This window comes from Dipteris shenzhenensis, chromosome 32 (genome assembly GCF_047967505.1).
Source record: "Dipteris shenzhenensis isolate YYH24624 ecotype China chromosome 32, Dip_SZ_1.0, whole genome shotgun sequence".
Taxonomy (NCBI): Eukaryota; Viridiplantae; Streptophyta; class Polypodiopsida; order Gleicheniales; family Dipteridaceae; genus Dipteris; species Dipteris shenzhenensis.
Window position 1 is genome coordinate 14,448,042 of NC_141627.1, and position 18,349 is coordinate 14,466,390.

General features: G+C 43.1%; 1 protein-coding gene across 1 annotated transcript in view; it reads right to left on the minus strand.

The window, feature by feature from the left end:
- DCL2 (dicer-like 2) overlaps nt 1-18,349 on the minus strand; it is a 361,432-nt gene that overhangs the window by 139,728 nt on the left and 203,355 nt on the right. Inside the window, exons 11-12 of the mRNA XM_087370403.1 lie at nt 16,882-17,095; nt 16,618-16,778 (exon numbers count right to left, since the gene is read on the minus strand). Of these exons, the coding sequence (XP_087226529.1) occupies nt 16,618-16,778; nt 16,882-17,095 (375 nt within the window). The remainder of the gene's footprint in view (nt 1-16,617; nt 16,779-16,881; nt 17,096-18,349) is intronic.

Sequence of the window (18,349 nt, forward strand, 5' to 3'; positions counted from 1 at the left end):
AAATTTATCAGTGGCGGAATACACTGATAAGTTCAGAGAAAGTGTAATGAAGGTTGATGAACCCCTATCTCAGTCAATCCAAGTAAAAGATTTTATCTTTGGATTGAATGATCGAATCAAGATGGAAGTTCGGGCTAAGTATGCGAACACACTAGATGAAGCAATTGCCATAGCCCTGAACTATGAGGATGCAAAAGGGAGCAGACTAAGTGGGTTTGTGCAGGTTGGGACTCAGTATGGGTACCCGAAGAAAACTGGGTTTAAGAAGAACTGGATTAGCAAAGGGAGTGCCTCACAGCCTAGTGGTCAAGCCAAGCAGGCGAAACCAGTTGAGACTCCTAAATCAAGTACCACCATTATAATGAAAAGAAAAGTAACACTAATGGCAGCCCGAGCTTGGTCGAAGTCTTCTTTGAACCCAGAGCAAAGGGAAAAAGCGAGGAGAGAAGGCTTGTGCTTTGGATGCCTTCAGCCTCATCAGTGAAAAGATTGTCCACGAAACAAGGATCGTCAGATGGCTGAGATGGTGGTCTCAGAATGCGACGTGGAAATGGAGGGAAGTCACAGAGTAGAACAGATGCAGATTCAGCTAGCGGGATCTTCTCAAAGGTCAGTACCTATTTTGTTATGTGTGTCTGTTGCTAAGTTAGTAACTAGTGCACCTGATAATATCCTATCAAAGCCTACAACAACGGGGTATATAGCCTTTAATGATACGGAGTTAATTAAGATGAAAGGATAAGTAGCTAATCATGATGTCATTGTGTTGTTTGACTCAACGTCAACGCACAATGTAATTAACTCCAAGCTTGTAAAGAGGCTGAAACTAAAGACTAGCCCATCTGACTATGCATATACAGTCAGAATGGCAGATGGAAGTTCAACTGAAGTATGGGACCAAAGGGTTACCCAGTTGGAGCTTCGAATTCAAGACTATGCTGAGAAGCTTGATTTTGAAATGATTAAGCTTGCTCATGCAGACATAGCCCTGGGTAAGGCTTGGCATTCTAAGAAGAATCCAGCCATAGATTGGAAAAAGCACATTTATCAATTCAAGATGAATGATGTGATGTATGTCTTACGAGGTGAAAAAGATATACCTCAAGGACCGTTGGTTTCCGTAATGGAAATTCGAAAAGCTCAAGAAGAGTTTTTGTTTCTTTGTACACCATCGGTAGAGCCGATTGATGATTCTTCGGCTAGTACTGATGTTGCTCAAAATATAGAGATGGCCAAGCTGGCTGATCAAATAGCAGAGGAGTTCTCTGATTGTTTTAGGAATGAGCTACCTTATGGGTTACCTCCAAAGCAGAATGTTCAGCATAAGATTGAACTAATCCCGAGGACAGAACCTGTAAATAGACCTCCCTATAGGTTGAGTTTTACTGAAGAGGCGGAGGTGCGAAGACAACTAGAAGAATATCTCAAGTTGGGGCAAATTCAGCCAAGTTTCTCACCTTTTGCTTCGCTAGTGATATTAAAGAAGAAGAAAGATGATACTTTTTGCCTCTGTATAGATTACAGAGCATTGAATAATATCACTATTAAGCACATGTATTCGATGGCTCGGATCGATGATTTGCTAGATGCATTACATGGGGCCGTAATTTTCAATAAGATAGATCTTAAATGTGGCTACCATCAGATCCGTATTAGAGCCGAGGATGTGCATAAAATCGCTTTTAGAAGCAGGTTTGGACATTATGAGTTTTTGGTAATGCCCTTTGGACTTACCAATGCTCCAGCTACATTCGTCATGCTTATGAATGATTTACTACGTCCGTATATCGGAAAGTTTGTAGTACACTTTATTGACGATATTATGGTATTCAGTAGAAGTATTATTGAGCATCACGAACACTTAAGAATAGTGTTCAGTACTTTGAGGAAAGGCAGTCTTTATGTAAATAAAAAGAAAACTATACTGTGTATGGTAAGACTTGAATATTTGGGATTCATAATTATGCATGAGGGGTAGAAATGGATCCAAAGAAAGTGGCTGCGATACTGACTTGGCCAATCCCTCAGAGTTTGACCGCCTTGTGATCATTCTTGGGATTTGTCCAATTTTATCGAAGGCATATCAAAGGATATTCTGAAATAGTATCGCCATTGACTAATCTGACCTCAGATAAAGTACCTTTTATATGGGGACAGAATCAACAGGAAAGTTTTAACACCATAAAACAAGCTGTGGTCTCAGGACCGGTGTTAAAAATAGTTGATTCCCAGAAACCGTTTTTCCTTGAAACCAATGCAAGTGGCATTGCGGTAGGAGCAGTTCTCCTCCAAGAGGGAAGGCCAATAGCATTTGAAAGCAAGAAGCTTTCTCCCTCTCAATGAAATTGGCCAACTCATGAATTAGAGTTGTATGCTGTTGTCCATGCTCTGAAAACATGGAGACATTATTTGTATGGGTCAAAGTTTTATGTTGATGTTGATCATGATACTTTGAAATATTTTTGTAAACAACTTGACTTGAGAGGCCGCCAAGCTAGGTGGGCAGAACTCATGCAAGAGTTTAACTTGACGATTTGGTACCGAAGAGGGAAGGATAATAAAATTGTTGATGCGTTGTCACGCATTATGCATAATATGAGTTTCACGGTATTAGAGAGTGCTCTAATGACCGAGATTAGAGAAACTTAAAAGGTAGACGAGTTCGTCTAGAGCCTTTGGCCTAAGGCTCATGTATTCAAACCTGAGGAAAAGGATGACCTGGCATCCAGAAAAGGCCAAACTTATGCAAGATATGCCATAAGGGATGGTATGCTGAAAAGAAATGGCAAGGTAGTAGTACCTAATCAGAATGATGTCAGGCAGAGAGTCATTCAATAGTGCCATGATAGCCCATGTGCGGGACATCCAGGAGTCGAGAGGACATATGATCTCGTGAGACGAGATTTCTTTTGGCCAAAGATGAAAAAGCATATTCATGAATATGTGACACATTGTTTTTCGTGTCAGGTAAGTAAGGCAGAGCGGGTGAAGCCACCCGGACTTTTACAACCCTTAGAGATACCACTAGGTAGGTGGGAGAGCATTTCCATGGACTTTATTGTAGGTCTGCCTGTGACACAAGGTGGATATGATTCTATCCTTGTGGTGGTTGATCGTCTTACCAAGATGGCTCAGTTCATTCCAACTAGAGAGTCTGTTAGTGCCCCGCAAGTGGCGGATTTGTTTATTAGACATATATTTCGTTTGCATGGATTACCCAAATCCATAGTGTCAGACACGGATGTCAAATTTACTGGTCATTTTTAGACTGCGATGTTTGAGACACTAAGGACTGAGTTGGGAATGAGTAGTGGGGATCATCCAGAAACGGATGGTCAAACGGAAAGAATCAACCAAATTTTAGAGGATATGCTTAGAGCATATGTGTCATTGAGGCAACATACATGGGACAAGTGGTTGCCATTGTTAGAATTTGCCTACAATGATAGAAAACATTCCTCTACAGGGTTCAGTCCGTTTGAGCTGAACTATGGTTATAGACCAGCGAATCCAACTACAGTTGGAGTACCTCAGAAAGTGCCTAGTGCCGCGAACTTTGTGGTTCAGATGCGGGAGATGCTAGCACTTGCTAGCACTTGCCAAGCTATGGATAGAGCTAAGGCGTATGCGGATGAAAACCGATCCGCTAGAGAATTTAAGAAAGGAGAAAAAGTTTTTCTCAGAGTTCCTTCGCACTCTAAGTCTTTGACTGCAGGAGATTGTGCTAAGTTATCACCTCGATATTGTGGACCATGGTTAATTCTAAAAAGAATAGGCAAGGTAGCCTATAAATTAGAATCACCACAGGGTTGTAAGGTGCACTAGTGTTTCATGTTTCTCGTTTAAAGAAAATTTTGCATACAGGTGACTCACTAATTGAGGGTGTTGTTTTGTTTCAGGAGATAGAGGATAATGCAAGACGCAAACCAACACGAATCCTGGACTGAGGAACAATGCAAGTACGCAATCGGAAGATACCCACAATGTTGGTTGCATGGTATGGTTTACCTCTATCAGAAGCTACCTGGAAATCTGTATACCAGTTACAGAGAGTATTCCCAGACTCTATCATCGAGGATGCTGATGCCTGAAGAGGGAAGGAATGTTACGCTCAGGTCGAGGTAACATGACCTCAGAAGGGTCAATCGATATTTTCCTTTAGAGGATCAATGTTTATATTATATTTGTTTGGGCTTCATGTAAATGATAAAAAAGGAATCAAGGTCAAGGTCCTTGGTGAGGGTGACATGGCACTAGACTAGGTGGATCTAAGGCTGAGGGACCTAAATGCATGAAATGTGCCAAGGGGCAAATAGTTTTAATGATATCCTGAGAGGGGTAAATGATGCATTAAGGAGGGACCCCAAAATGAAGACATGTGGCATACTAGATCCATCTAGGGAAATTTGGGGCTTGGTGGAGATTTAGTAAGCAAGAGCTTCAACGTAAGTGAATTCAGATGAGCAAGCTTATGACCACCGATAACGGCTGGGAGGTGATTCAATGTGCCTGCATCCGTGATTCGACGTAACAAGCTAGGAGTAAACAAGTTTTCATGTAATAGGCTAGTGAGGATGTTCCTGCATATCCTATTCTAGGTCTTGGACTTCCATCCAAGCAGCCCTTCAACCATAGTTCTTCAGTCTTCTATCATTAATTGAGGGAAGGACATGGCCCTTGCCTCTTCAGCTCCTTTGTGGGCGAGGATCTTACGCACTCTAGTGCCATGTTTAGCTTAGAGGAACTCTTCCTCTCCATTGGCTGATTTTGGAGAGAGAGACTTTGTACCCTCTAGCTGTGGTTATGTGATTGTAGTCTCGCTAAACCTGGCTACTCAATTTAGACTCTTTTTAAAAAGAATGTAATGCATAGAAGTTGATAAGTAAAAGTAAAGAAAAAAAAAATTCCAAGAAAATTACTTCATTAAGTATGAATGAAGACCGCGAGAACAAGCTCAAATGCGGGTGTACATCATGCAATGCATGAGGGAAAAAAAACAGCTCAAAAGGAGCTAATAAAAAACCAAGGTGGAGACTGAAAATGCCACCTCAACCCTGAGGGAGACTCAGAGAAGAAAGGAGATCCTCTCGAAACTCTGAAAAAAATAACTCTCCTGGCAGTGGCTGCTATGGATGATCCTTGCATGCTCACCCATATGGCCATCTTTTTTGTTTTGAGAGCCGGCTTTGCTGTGTGAGGCGCTTACACCCACCAAACATCTCATGGAGAACTCTTTCCCCCTGCCTTATTTATTCGGCGCCACCTCAAGTGTGGACCCTCTGCAGAACATAACACTAGAGAGTGGAGAAGATACCAGGGCCCTGATGGACCAAGGCATGCGGGACTTGCCTTCGACCCCCAGGCCTCCAACTCACCACGCTAAAACTCCATAAACCGGTGGGTGCTCGAACTAGAGCTCCCATACCCATACCGGGCGTCGGCCATATACTGCAAGTTCAAGTCAATAATATTTAGACCTCCTTCTCCTTTGGAGAGAACCAGGGTCTTCCAAGCCACCCTGGCTACAACATTTGAGGTGCCATCTAAACCGCTCCATAGGAAGTTCCTGATAGGTCTCATGAGCTGAGCGATACAACCTCTAGACCTACCCCAACAAGAGCAAATGAACCAGGCAGTGGCCAATAATACCCGATTCACAACCACAACTCTGGATGCAAGGTGAAGTCTGGCTGAACTCCAAAAGATGAGTTTCATCCTGATACTCTCCAACACAGGAAAAAACTGTTGTGTCGGACAGATGCCCACCCCAACCTGGCATCCCAAATATCTGCCGGAAACACCCCTCTGAATCCAAGTGAACCCTATGTCATTCCCCAGTCTGGAGTGTCCTCATCACTAATCCAAAAGCCATTGGATTTGTTCCAATTAATGTGTGCACCTGCCGCAATGCAAACAAATCCAATGCAAAAAAAACAGCCGTATCATTTGCCAGCTCACTGTTTAAGAGCTCATCCTCCTACCTCAAGGGAAGCCTAAGCCCTACGATACCAGATTGAGCTCTAATGTAATATCTCATAGATTCAGCCACACATAAGAACAGAAAGGGGGCTAAGGGGCATCCTTGGCGGACTGATCTGGTAATCTCAAACCTGTCCCCCCTGACTCCAGCAATAAGAACCTGGTTGTTGGCTGATCTGTAGAGGGCTGACACCCCTCTGATCCATGCATCTGAGAAACCAAAGCGAGTAAGTGTGCTCTCCAGAAAGCCCCAGTCTACCCTTTCATAAGATGCTCCTTTCATACACAAATCCCATTTGCGTATCATGGATAAGATATGGAAGAAAGGGTTGAAGACGAAGGCTGATAGCTTTAGCTAAGATTTTATACAAGGTACCCAGCAAGGTAATCGGTCTGCACTAAGACACTAAATTCCTGCAATCCCCTTTCGGAATCAAATGAATGAGGCCCTCCGTAAGTGAGTCTGGCATCTCACCCGAGTCCCAAACACCTTGCAAAGCTGGAGTAATGTGATTCCCAATCTGATCCCACAAAGTAATAAAAAATAACGGGGTAAGTCCATCTGAACCAGGATACTTGCCCTTGTGAAGGGCAGAGAGAGCAGTCCTGAACTCCATGTTGGTTCATTAAGTGAGATAGTCATATCCCCAATCACCAACCTAGGTAAGTGTCACCAAATAACCACTCTAGCATCATATGTGGCCCGAGTGTCAGGATTAGCTGTAAGAAGGGAGGTATAGAAATCGGTGGCAACCTGCAAGACAGCATCTGCATGTATCTAAAGAACTCCGCCTGAGTCAACAAGCTGTGAGACACTCTCCCTATGATGTCTGGGGACAAGAGTAGAGAAGAACTGCTTGTTGACCCTACCTCCCGTCTGAGTCCAAAATGATTCTCTGACATAAAATGAAGGAACATGGTAGAGAGAGGGAGAGAGAGAGGGTCGGCTAGGGAGAGAGGAATTGATACTCAAAAGGAGACATAATGAAATGGAAATGAAATGACGAGCAACGAACAAAAAAGAGAGTACTCACATGTAGACCAAAGAGCTTGTAGGTTGATACTTGATTGATTTGACACTAGATAAGTACAACTATTATATAAGAGCGCACACACACATATGAACATGTATGCATATGGGATAACTCCCAATATGACACGTGGCACTCTAGGATATAAGGTAGTCTAGTACTACTCTATAACTCAATAAAAACACACTATAAACACTCACTTTGAAATCATGTTCCAACATGAAAGGCATACTCTACTCTTTGATCTAAAAGTGACTGCTGCTGGGTCCTTGCTGTAGCAAGGCACTCCTGAATCCAAGCATTTGTAGGCCTCTTCTGCTCCTCCCTATAGAGGGCAGCCAACTGCTGACGGATATCTATCTCATGCCTCAAAATCTCACCCCTCCTTATACGAGCAATTAAAAGATAATAGTCGCTAATACTAGAGAGGGCTGCAACTAAATCTGACGGAGAAAGCTGCCCATTCTCCATATGAGATACCCACGTCCTCAACATTGTCTCTATAATGCCCTCCTTTGCATAAAAGGCATCTGGAATCCTAACACTGGCAGAGCAGCCCCTCACAAAAGGATCCGAAACCATCAGAATCACTAGAAAATGATCTGAAGTCGACACCCCAACTGCAATGCTAATAGTACCACTTCTTTCAAGAGCCGAATCATCCACATAAAATCTATCAATCCGTGCATGGATAGGCATCTGCAATCTCCTGTTCAACCAAGAAAGCAGGAGAGAATGTGGATGAGTGTGAAAAGCATCATTGTGCCAAGCATCCCTGCCACTACTGAAAAAGAAAGGCATCCCAAGATGCTCTCTCTAGGGAGTGGATACCACCTTCCCTACCGCCCCTTTTGTCTGAGGGCATTTTAACCATGTTGAAATTGCCCCCTATAATCCAAGCCGAAGACAGAGAGTAAGTGTCTCTTTAAGCTTCATCTAATGCCTAAATATCTTCTCTTCTTCAATTTGTGGGTTGAGACGTGACCAAAACCAAACCCCCAGTTTTGTGTCACATCTTTTGATGGAGACGCTGGGTAGGTTTTGCCTAGGATTTTCCTATCATAACTTCACGATCTCAGCTTGTTTACAAGCAAAGACTTTCTTCTTTGTGCAAGCTGTACAACATTCCAGTGTTCTGTGGATCAGAAGGAGAAGACCCGAGGAGTTACCTTCGGGAATTCAATCGAGCATGCCGCTTGACTGGTTGGTCTATGAAGGAACGTGCTGAGATACTTTCAGATTTCTTGGGAGGGTGTGGCCTTAACTTGGTACGAGGCCTTACTAAAAGATACCAAGGATGATTGGGAAAGCTTGGTCGAGGCAATGAAGGAGAGATTTGGGACATTGGAGTCACCAAATTCCTTGTTATTGCAACTGGAGAAGATTTCCCAAAAGGAAGGAGAGTTAGTTTCGACCTTCGCTATGAGGTATGAGGATTTATTCATCAAGTACCAACAAGCTGCTTTGCATGTGGTTGAGTCTTCTTCATCTTCTACGGGAGATTCTAAAGGTTCATTGGCAATGGAACATCTCAAGATGAGCAAATTTATTTATGGTTTGGATTCTACCTTGCGTGGAAAGGTTTTAAGCAAAAATCCAAGTAATTTCAAAGAGGCTCTTCGCATTGCTTTGAAGAAGGAGGCGGCCCATCAAATTGAGTTCACATTATAGCCATCTACAAGTGTCATGACACCGGCACATCGGGTAGAGGTAGCCTCAATATCCCAGGTATCTCCTCCCTCACTGGATCATAATATTGCACAATTGATGGTAGAATTTGCTGATTTGAATTTGCACTTAGTGAATGCCAAGCCAACTAGGGCTCCACGAACTGAGGATAAGCCTAGGGATAAAAGCAATGTTACCTGTTATGAATGTCAAGAGAAGGGACACTATCGTCCCGAATGTCCAAAATTGAAAAAAGAAGAAGACAAGAGTGTAGTACTCTTAGAAAGAACATGTTCAGAGGAGGAAGATGATGAAGAAGGTTTGATGCCATTGATGACAAGAAGTCGTAAAACTAGGAGTGACGAGGAAGAGGAGAAAGAGAAAGAACGGAAACATAAGAAGAAAAAGTCATCCCGAAGAAAGATTGGACAATCTGATTTTCCTCTTGGACAAGGGACTCTTAGTTATGATCTATTGACAGACCTTAGAGAGAAGACTGCACAAATCACATTCGGGCAGCTTTTGGCACTCTCTCCAAAACTTAGGAAGGAATGGAGTAAATTGGCCAGCACTAGGGAGTCTAAGAAAAAGAAGAAAAAGGATAACGGGACACCTATGGCACAAAAGGTAGACATAGATGTGGGAGATGATGTACCTGTTGTTGATGTTATCATAGATGGCCAGACTATTTCTAATGCATACATTGATGGGGGTGCATCGATAAATGTCATGAGTGAAAAGACAATGAAAGATGCTGATTTGAAGTTATCTTCTCTTAACTCTCCTTATCGTATTAAGTTGGCTGATAATACTAGAGTGAAAACTCTAGGAGTGGTGAAGAATTTGGCAGTGGATGTGTAGAATTTCTGCACCTACAACATTTCAAGTTATTCCTACAAAACCAGATGCTAGGGCTTACCCATTGACCTTGGGAAGGCCTTGGCACCATCAAGTGAAGACAGTACAGAAGTGGGAGACAGGTGATCTTATTCTCCAAGGAGGGAATAGGAAGGTCCGCTACAACATCAAGAGTCGCCACAAGAAGGTGGTAAAGGAGGAAACTTCGACTTCCGAGAGCTTAGAGTCCGAGTCATCCGATCACGAGACAATTGGCACCTCCGAGGAGTCCATCTCATAAGGAGAGGTGGAAGGGGTGGTGTTTGGTCTTTGCCTTGGTGTTGATTGGGGGGACAATCAAGGAAATGGAGCTTCAGAAGAAGAATCATCTTCAACCATGTATGAGGAAGTGGAGAATCACACTAGTCTTCGCCAACAAAATGAGATTCTTCTTGATGAGACTATAACAGGTACTGAAAGAGATGAATACCTAGAAATGCTTGATGGGTTTCCTAATCTGTTTGCAACTAGTTACTCACAGGTGCGCCAAGTTACCTTAGTGGAGCACAAAATTGACTTGAAGCCTCAAAGCAAGCCAGCGGTGCAACGGCTTAGACGGTTGGGAGTGGTACAAGCAGAAGTGCTCAGGAAGGAGGTAACTAACTTGCTCCAAGCTGGATGTATTTTTCCAGTTGAGAATTCAGAGTGGGTTTCTCCAGTGGGGGTTACTCCCAAGAAAGGAAAGAAATGGCATGTTTGTGTGGACTTTCGCCCTTTGAATGCATGCACGAAGAGGGATTATTTTCCTCTTCCATTTTAGGATGAGATATTGGATCAAGTTGCAGGCCATGAAATATATTCAGTATGTGATGGGTACTCCGGATACTTCCAAATTCGCATTTGTGAGAAAGATCAAAGGAAGACTTCATTTGTTACACCATGGGGGGTGTATACATATAGGATGACGCCATTTGGTTTAACTAATGCACCATCAACTTTCCAACGTTTCATGAGCCAGGTATTTGCACCCTACCTGGAAAAGTTCATAAGAGTGTTTTTGGATGATTTTTGCATTTATTCAAGCCATGGGGATCACTTGGAAAAGTTGAGGATTGCATTGAAAAGTATTGATGACGCAAAAGGTTGCCTTAATCCTGCAAAATGCTGTTTGGCCAGGAAGAAGGTGGCTCTGTTAGGACATGTTATCTCAGAGGAAGGTATAGAAATGGATCCTGAGAAGGTACAAGCAATCATGGCCCTTCCACCACCTAGTAATGTCAGAGAGGTGAGGGGCATTTTGGGTAAAACAAAGTATTACCAGCACTTTGTTGATATGTTTTCTGAAAAGATGTATCCTATAAATTTATTGACAAAGAAAATGTATCTTTCCAATGGGGACTAGAGCAAGATGAGGCATTTTGTTTGCTCAAGGAATGCATGAGCCAAAGGCCAATTATGCAGTCTCCTAGGTGGGAGGATGATTTCTATGTGAATCCAAGTGTGTCAACTCCTTCAGTGGGAGCTCTACTACTTCAGAAGGGTGAGCAAGGATGCATGCAACCAGTGTATTATGCAAGTCGGCAACTCACGGAGGCTGAGGAGAGGTACGGTGAAATGGAGAAAGAAGGTTTATCTTTGGTCTTTGCAGTGAAGAAGTTTAGGTCATACTTGCTACCTTGTCCTTTTTTCTTCCTTACGTCTCAACCTGCTTTATAATTTTTGGTTCGCAAACCCAATCTTGCTGGAAAGTTTGCTAAGTGGATTTGTGAGCTTCAAGAGTTCTCTTTCACTTTTATTACAGAAAGCATCACTAGAGCGTCTCTAGTAGATTTGCTTACAGGTAACAAAGGCAAAGGAAGACTTAGATGAAGAGTTGGAGACCCCGCCAACAGCTTTGAAGCTGCATTTTGATGCAGCCTTTAGCCCTTCTAGGAAATGTGGGGCTGGGGGAATAATTCTATTTGATCCAGAAGGAAAAGAGGTATGGGCCAAGGGTAGGCAATTTCCTGAAGCAATATCAAATAATGTGGCTGAGTACAATGCATTGATCTGTGGATTAGAAGATTGCCTAAAGGAAGGAGTGAAAGAGGTAGAGGTTAAAGGAGACTCTCAACTGGTCATTAGGCAAACGAAAGGTGTTTATAAGGCATGGAGTCCTAATCTACAAGATCTTTATAAAAGAGTGATGGAGTTAAAGGAAGCTTTTGAGTTTTGCAAATTTGTGCATATTCAAAGAAAAAATAATCATCAAGCTAATGAGATGGCTACTAAAGCTATGGCTTCTTTCACTGAAGCTACTCTTGCATTGATAGATACAGGTTGGCCAGAGCTCCAAGATGTTCAATATTACTTGGATGAAGGACATTTTCCTCATGGATTGACCCCTCAACAAAAGCAGAGGCTCACAAGGAAGGCTCGTCCTTATACAATCCTTGGGGATGTTCTATACAAGCAAGGTAAAGATAAGGTTCTTAGGAGAGTAGTAAGCTTGGAAGAATCTAAAAGGATTATGGAGCTGTGTCAGGAATGTTCAGGTCACTTTGCTTCAGCTAGCACTACTCGAAAGATCCTTAACACAGGGTATTATTGGTCCCGACTCAACAAAGATGTCCATGAGTGGTGCCAAAGTTGTAAGGTATGCCAAGCATATGGACGCAAGCAATTGGTTCCTGGGCCCTTGAATCTGATTCTAGCATATGGTCTATTTGAGAGGTGGGGTTTGGATTTTGTTGGCCCCCTTCCTCATTCTTCACAAGGGAAGTATTATATATTAGTTGCAACTGATTATGCAACTAGATGGGCAGAAGCAAAAGCTACTGTCAATAATGGTGGCATCATTTCTCAAGGAGTTTATACGTGCCCATTTTGGTTGCCCTTTGGAAATCCTTACAGATGGAGGGAGGTCTTTTAGGAATGACTTGATTGAATCTTTGGTGCACAAATTGAAAATAAATCATGTCATATCGACTCCATATCTTTGGAATGCAATGGTCTTGTGGAAAAAACTAATTGTTTGCTTTGTGGGTCCTTGTCTAAGCTAGTAGACACCATGAAAAGGAAGTGGGATGTGCATATACCAGAGGTTTTGTGGGCTTATAGAACCACTCATAAGATCTTCCTTGGTTTCACACCTTTTCAGCTAGATTATGGAGTGGAGGCCATCTTGCCAATAGAATTGGAAATCTCAAGCCTTCGCACGTCTTTTTCTCGATTGTGCAACGAAGAAGAAACACATGCCCAATGTCTAGTACAGCTCGACACCTTGGATGAGAAGCGGCTTCAAGCACTTCGACATTTGGAGGCAGCACAACAACGTCGCAAAGCAAGATATGATGCTCTTACCAAGAAGAAGAAGAAGCTAGAACTCAAAGAAGGAAGCTTGGTCATGAAGTTTGATGGTCGTGTGGAGAAGCGGCTAGACAAGAAACTCCTTCAGCGCTACGAAGGTCCCTTCAGGGTGAAGAAAAAGTTAAAAAATAACACTTATCTTTTGGAAGATGCAAATGGTCAAGAGGTCCCTGGACGTGCCAATGAGTACCGGTTAAAAGTCTTTTATCCACAGATACCATGGCCAGTAGACCCCCATGCCAAGCACGGGGATCTGCTGGGGGGAGAAAGATGTGACAACAAAAAATGACATTTTGTTTTGAAACCTGTGGGAGGATTTGTGGGACCTGCAAGGTGACAAAAGCTAGCCATGGAGACAAAGAACCAAGAAGCGTGACGGAGAAGTTGGTGGCGGGAGACAGCTCTTTGCGGCTACTCTCATTATGGCTTGTCAATCTTTTGATGTCGACTACTTTATTTCATGTAATCATTAATGTGGATTTGATACTAATTAGAATAATTAGTGAAAATGATTGCAAATGTGATTATGAGTGGAGTGCATCGTTGTAAATACCATGGGTATGAATTATAAATACCTTGGGATAGGGATAGAATGGTTTGAGAGATATATTATTTGCTTTGTGATTGGGAAAATAGAAATGAGTCATGTATTTTGAGTGGGCCAGGTGACTGCATGGCCTCCATAATGTATGAGAATAATATGGAGAGCACATGCCAAGCACATGGAGGGCATGTGGAGGAGTGTGGAAGACTGTAAAGTCAAGAGGAATCCTTCTAGAATTCCAAGGTGGTATATGGAGGATGTTGACATATGGAAAAGAGAGGGTCCCTATGGGCTCCAAGGAGAAAGACTCTTGACTTTCTCAATTTTTAAAGAGTCATGAGGATCTTGTGATGGGATACTTGTCAAAATGTGCCCAAAAGGACATTTGATGGTGACCCATGTCCTTATGTCACCAGGGGATGAAGGAATCTACTGGCTGAAAATGTGACAAGGTGAAGGAGGGTGAGAATTGCTCTATAAAAGAGACATCTCTCCTCCCTCTCCAGCATCTGGTTCTTCCCTTCGTAGTTATGCCATCACTTGTATCTAGCTTTTCCTATCTTTTTCCTTCTCCCTAGAGCATTAGGCTCTCACTTTGTACCCCTCTTCTTGCTTTTGATGTTTTGAATAAAGTTCATGCTTCCTTTTCCTCATCCTTCTTCCATCTCCTCTCTCCTCGCTCTAAACCTTAGTGTACCCACATGAGTGAGTCATTTCTAGATCTGTGTTAAGGGTATTCTCTACTCCCCTGTGTGACCTCAATTTGCCATGTATCTGGGAAGCTACTTCTCTGCTGAAGGAGATCGTTGCCCTTTCCACAACTGGACTCGGGTGTGGACAGTTTTGACAGTCTTCCGTAAAATGGTCATAACTTTCTACGCCGAGCTCCGTTTTGAATGGAACTTATATCAAAATCTTCGTCTTTTCAAGATCTATCTATTGATGTATTCAGATATTTGTTCCATTAGCATAATAAAAGTTATTGTTGTCTGAGTGGTCGGGTCTGTTATTTGGAATAGTCTTGAAAACCTTTCGTAAAACCATCATAACATTCTGTTCCAAGCTCCGTTTTGAATGAAACTGATATCAGAATCTTCATCTTTTCAAGATCTATGTTTGGTCCCATTCAACCAAATCAGCCCTATCAATTCACGCCTTTCATATCAGTTGACATTGTGTTGAGTCAAAAGATGTTCTTCCAACAACGGCTCGCCCTTACTTTTGGGGCTAACTGATTAGCTCAAATCAATGCTTCCCCTCAGCCTTTCTTATTTCCAATGCTAGAGTACAACCTCACCTTTGACGTCTATATCTTTGTTTTGATCTAGGAAGATAGAGAGTGAGTGTCTCTTTAAGCTTCATCTAATGCCCAAATGTCTTCTCTCTTTTTCAATTTGTGGGTTGAGACGTGATTAAATCCAAAGCCCCAGTTTTGTGTCACAATACTTCATATAAGTGCGCCAGAGTTGATGTATTTTCTAGCACCTCTTTTCTGAGGTGATTGTTCTTGTAATATAATCAATCAAAGCTGTCACTAAAAAATAAAAGAGTGCGAAGGAGCCCTGTGAAAGGAGGAGTGGAACCAATAATCCCCTTACCTCTGTCACGAACTGCAAGAGAAGGAGGGGAGTGCTGCAAGGCCTCAGCAGCAAGCTGCATGACCTCGGCCACGACTTTCGTGTTGTTCTCAATTAAGGCATGGGTCTGTGTAGTAAGGATCTCTGTAGGTGAGCGCTTCTGCACATGAACACCTGGAGGGGCAGAAGTAGTCTCATCTAAACAAGGAACCAGAACAGGAATGTCTTCAGCTTGAAGTGACGGGTCCGCAGTGCCATCAGCGGTAGCCTGAGGTGGAACTGGCTCACCAACTCTAACAGGCACCCAACGGGGGACGAGTGAAATAGAACGTGTTGACTGTCCTGTCCGCATTGAAGAAGTACCAGAATGACTGGCTGAAGGTCGTGGCTGTGTTGAAGAAGTACTAGCATGAGAGGCTGACGGTCCTGGCTATGAAGTCAAAGGTCTAGCAGCACGGAAAGAGGTAGGAGCTGGTCGCGAGCAAGGTCCAGGTCGGGTGGAGCTATGAGATGCACCCATGGACCTTTTAGTTCTTTTCTTCTTTCTTTTCCTTGGGCAATCTTTGGCAAAGTGCTCAAGGATCTTGCAAATCCTACACTTATCCTGTCTCCTTGCAATGTCGACTCTCTGCTTGAAGAAGGAGCCATCTGGATGTTGAAGCATAATGTGGTCATCCGAGATGTTAGGGTCAGAGACAATGACCCTGACACGCGGTACCCCATCTGAGCTGATTGCCTCTGCTACTGAGGAAGGCATCCCAGGGAGAGGGGGGATCTTGGTAACCATCCCAAAGGCGGCTCCAATGGAATCCAAAAGTCGATGGTACACGTGAGGAAGGCCGGTAAATCTGATGAAGAGTGACGTCGTCCGGCTGTCCTGCTCGACAGGTTCAAACCCCTAGGAAAAAGGGGTCCAAAAAATCCTCCTAGAGCTCAATACTAACGAGCTAGCCTAACGCACTGTACTTGCTACCTCCGAGGAGTCAAAAACAATCTAGAAGAAACCTCGCCCAAGCAAACAAACATCTGTGAGGTGCCCTACGAGGTCTCCAGGTAGAGTGGCGAGCATCCCTGGCTTGTAACCTAGAAGGGTGGGACCCATGGATGCGAGCAAAGAGGAATGATGAGCTCTCCTGCTCTGTTTCTTTTTTGAGCTGCTGCAACTCATCTTTTGAAAAGGTGATGGTTTTCGCGGCCGGTGGAAGTGGGCGAGGATTGGCTGAAGGCAAAGCCATCGTCAATCGTGGTGGAAAGGCCGACTTGTACACTAATGAGCTCCGTCCGACTTAAAAACTGCTTAGGATAAAGAAGAGGATGAGGGCGAGACGGAGAGAGAGGCTAGAAGAGGAACAAGGCAAGGGGGGGGGGAAGGCTGAAAAGGAGAGGTTTAGGGGAGGGGGGAAGGAAAGGAGGAGAGGGGATGAAGGAGGAGGGGAGGGGAGAGGCAGAGGGGCTGAAGGGGTGAGAGAGGAGAGGAGGGAGGAGGGGGAACGGGGGGCCGGCCGTAAAGCTGAATTTGCACGTCCAGAAGTTAGAAAGAACAAAATTGATATACAATTTCTTGCTCAAGTGTGGATTTTGTGAAGGAGTGATGGGTTCACTTAGTCCATGACCCACAACTTTAGTATAGTACCTTTCTATCAATAACAGGAACTGAGAACCAGCCTTGCGAGCACGTCCTCTACTCTGTATCCAGCTGCAAACTGTTTGTGGCAAATCAAAACGAACTACCAAATTACATTTCTGAATGTCCAAGCCTTCTTCTACAATATTTGTTGCTACAAGGATATGTACCTGCAAAATTAATTGTCAATATGTTTAAGAAAGGACCACATATTTCCTGAATAATAAATTATAAAAGAAAGGGGAACATTTTAGAGTCTGAACTGAGACTAGCAAAAGGATGAAGGAATCTTTCCTCCCCAGAACGAAACTGATCGATGATATCTTGCTGATCTCTCACTGCCTGATGGTTCAATCCACTATTGTTTCCAGCCAAATGTCCACACTTCAGGGTCTTAAAGCACCTTGATGTGCTGAATAAGCGTGCTAAAACATTGGCAGCAATAACCCTTTGCACAAATATTATTGATCGCCAACACTCTTTGTCCCTGGGAAGGAAAAATCACTTTAATATGATAAGAAATACATATTATTCATACAGAATATCTCAGGCTTCACATGTACCACATTCTATAAATATTGCAATATATTGACGAAGTTGTGAAAGGAAAGAAAAACATTGATACTATTTTGTTAAGGACTGTAACATAAATTAAAATCAAAGGGATGAGAGAGATTTAAACAGATTGTATCATGCAAATTGGTTTCAAAATCTGACCTTGCCTCAAAATACATTTTACTGAGAAATATCAAAGCAAGTTACAGAAGGAGCTGAGAGCCCACAATCCAGTAAAACTGGGAAATTGGCACCAGAATATGGCAACTACTATGACGCAAAGCACACTATTTGGCCCTAAAAGCAGTACTATCGATTCTTAAAAGACGTTGAGACTGTACGATTGAGACTGCACTAATATGTCTGCTCTGCCTAGTATATAGACTGTACTGATATATCTGCTCTGACTATATGGATAATTTTTTAATTACAAAATGTATACAACCAAAATCAAAATTTGGCAAACTTTTTGTTTTTCTTAATTTCAGATCTGATTGCCTGTATGGACAAATCACAAATGCTGATAGAGCCCACCTAAGGTGTGTGCTGCCCAAAATTTGCAAGATAGTCACCTGAAATGCACAAAATTTACTTGTGTGGGAGCTTCTTTGAGGTGAATGCCAAGATGTACAACAAGCTAAGAAATGGCATTTGTAACCTGAAAATGACTACATACACCTCAGTCCTCAACTCTCCTCTCTCTATACCTAGCCTTCAGCCTTCTAACTCTCTTCCCTCCTTAGCTGCCCCTTCCCCTCTAGCCCTTCCTCTACGTCATCCCCCCCTCCCCACCTTCTCACATCAAAGATTTGATGGACATAGCCTCATTGTGTTCGATTCAGCCTTTGGACCTCGATGACGAATGGATTCTTGCTCAGTCAATCCTTCACCGTTTCCACCAGCTGCGAGAACAATTATATTCTCAAAAGATGAGTTGCAACAGCTCAAAAGGATGTGGAGATAGAAAGTTATACCTTGCTCTTCACTTGCATCCATGGGTCTCATCCTTCCAAATCACAAGCTAGGGACTGGATGCTTGCGGCCTTACCCGAAGATCTCTCTCCTCACCTTTCAAATGTATGCTTACTTGGTCGAGGATTCTTCTAGGTGGTTTTTGATTCTCCTAAGGCCACGGCTTTGGTGCTCAAGGCTAACCCTTGGTGCTAGTCTCTAGGAGGATTTTTCT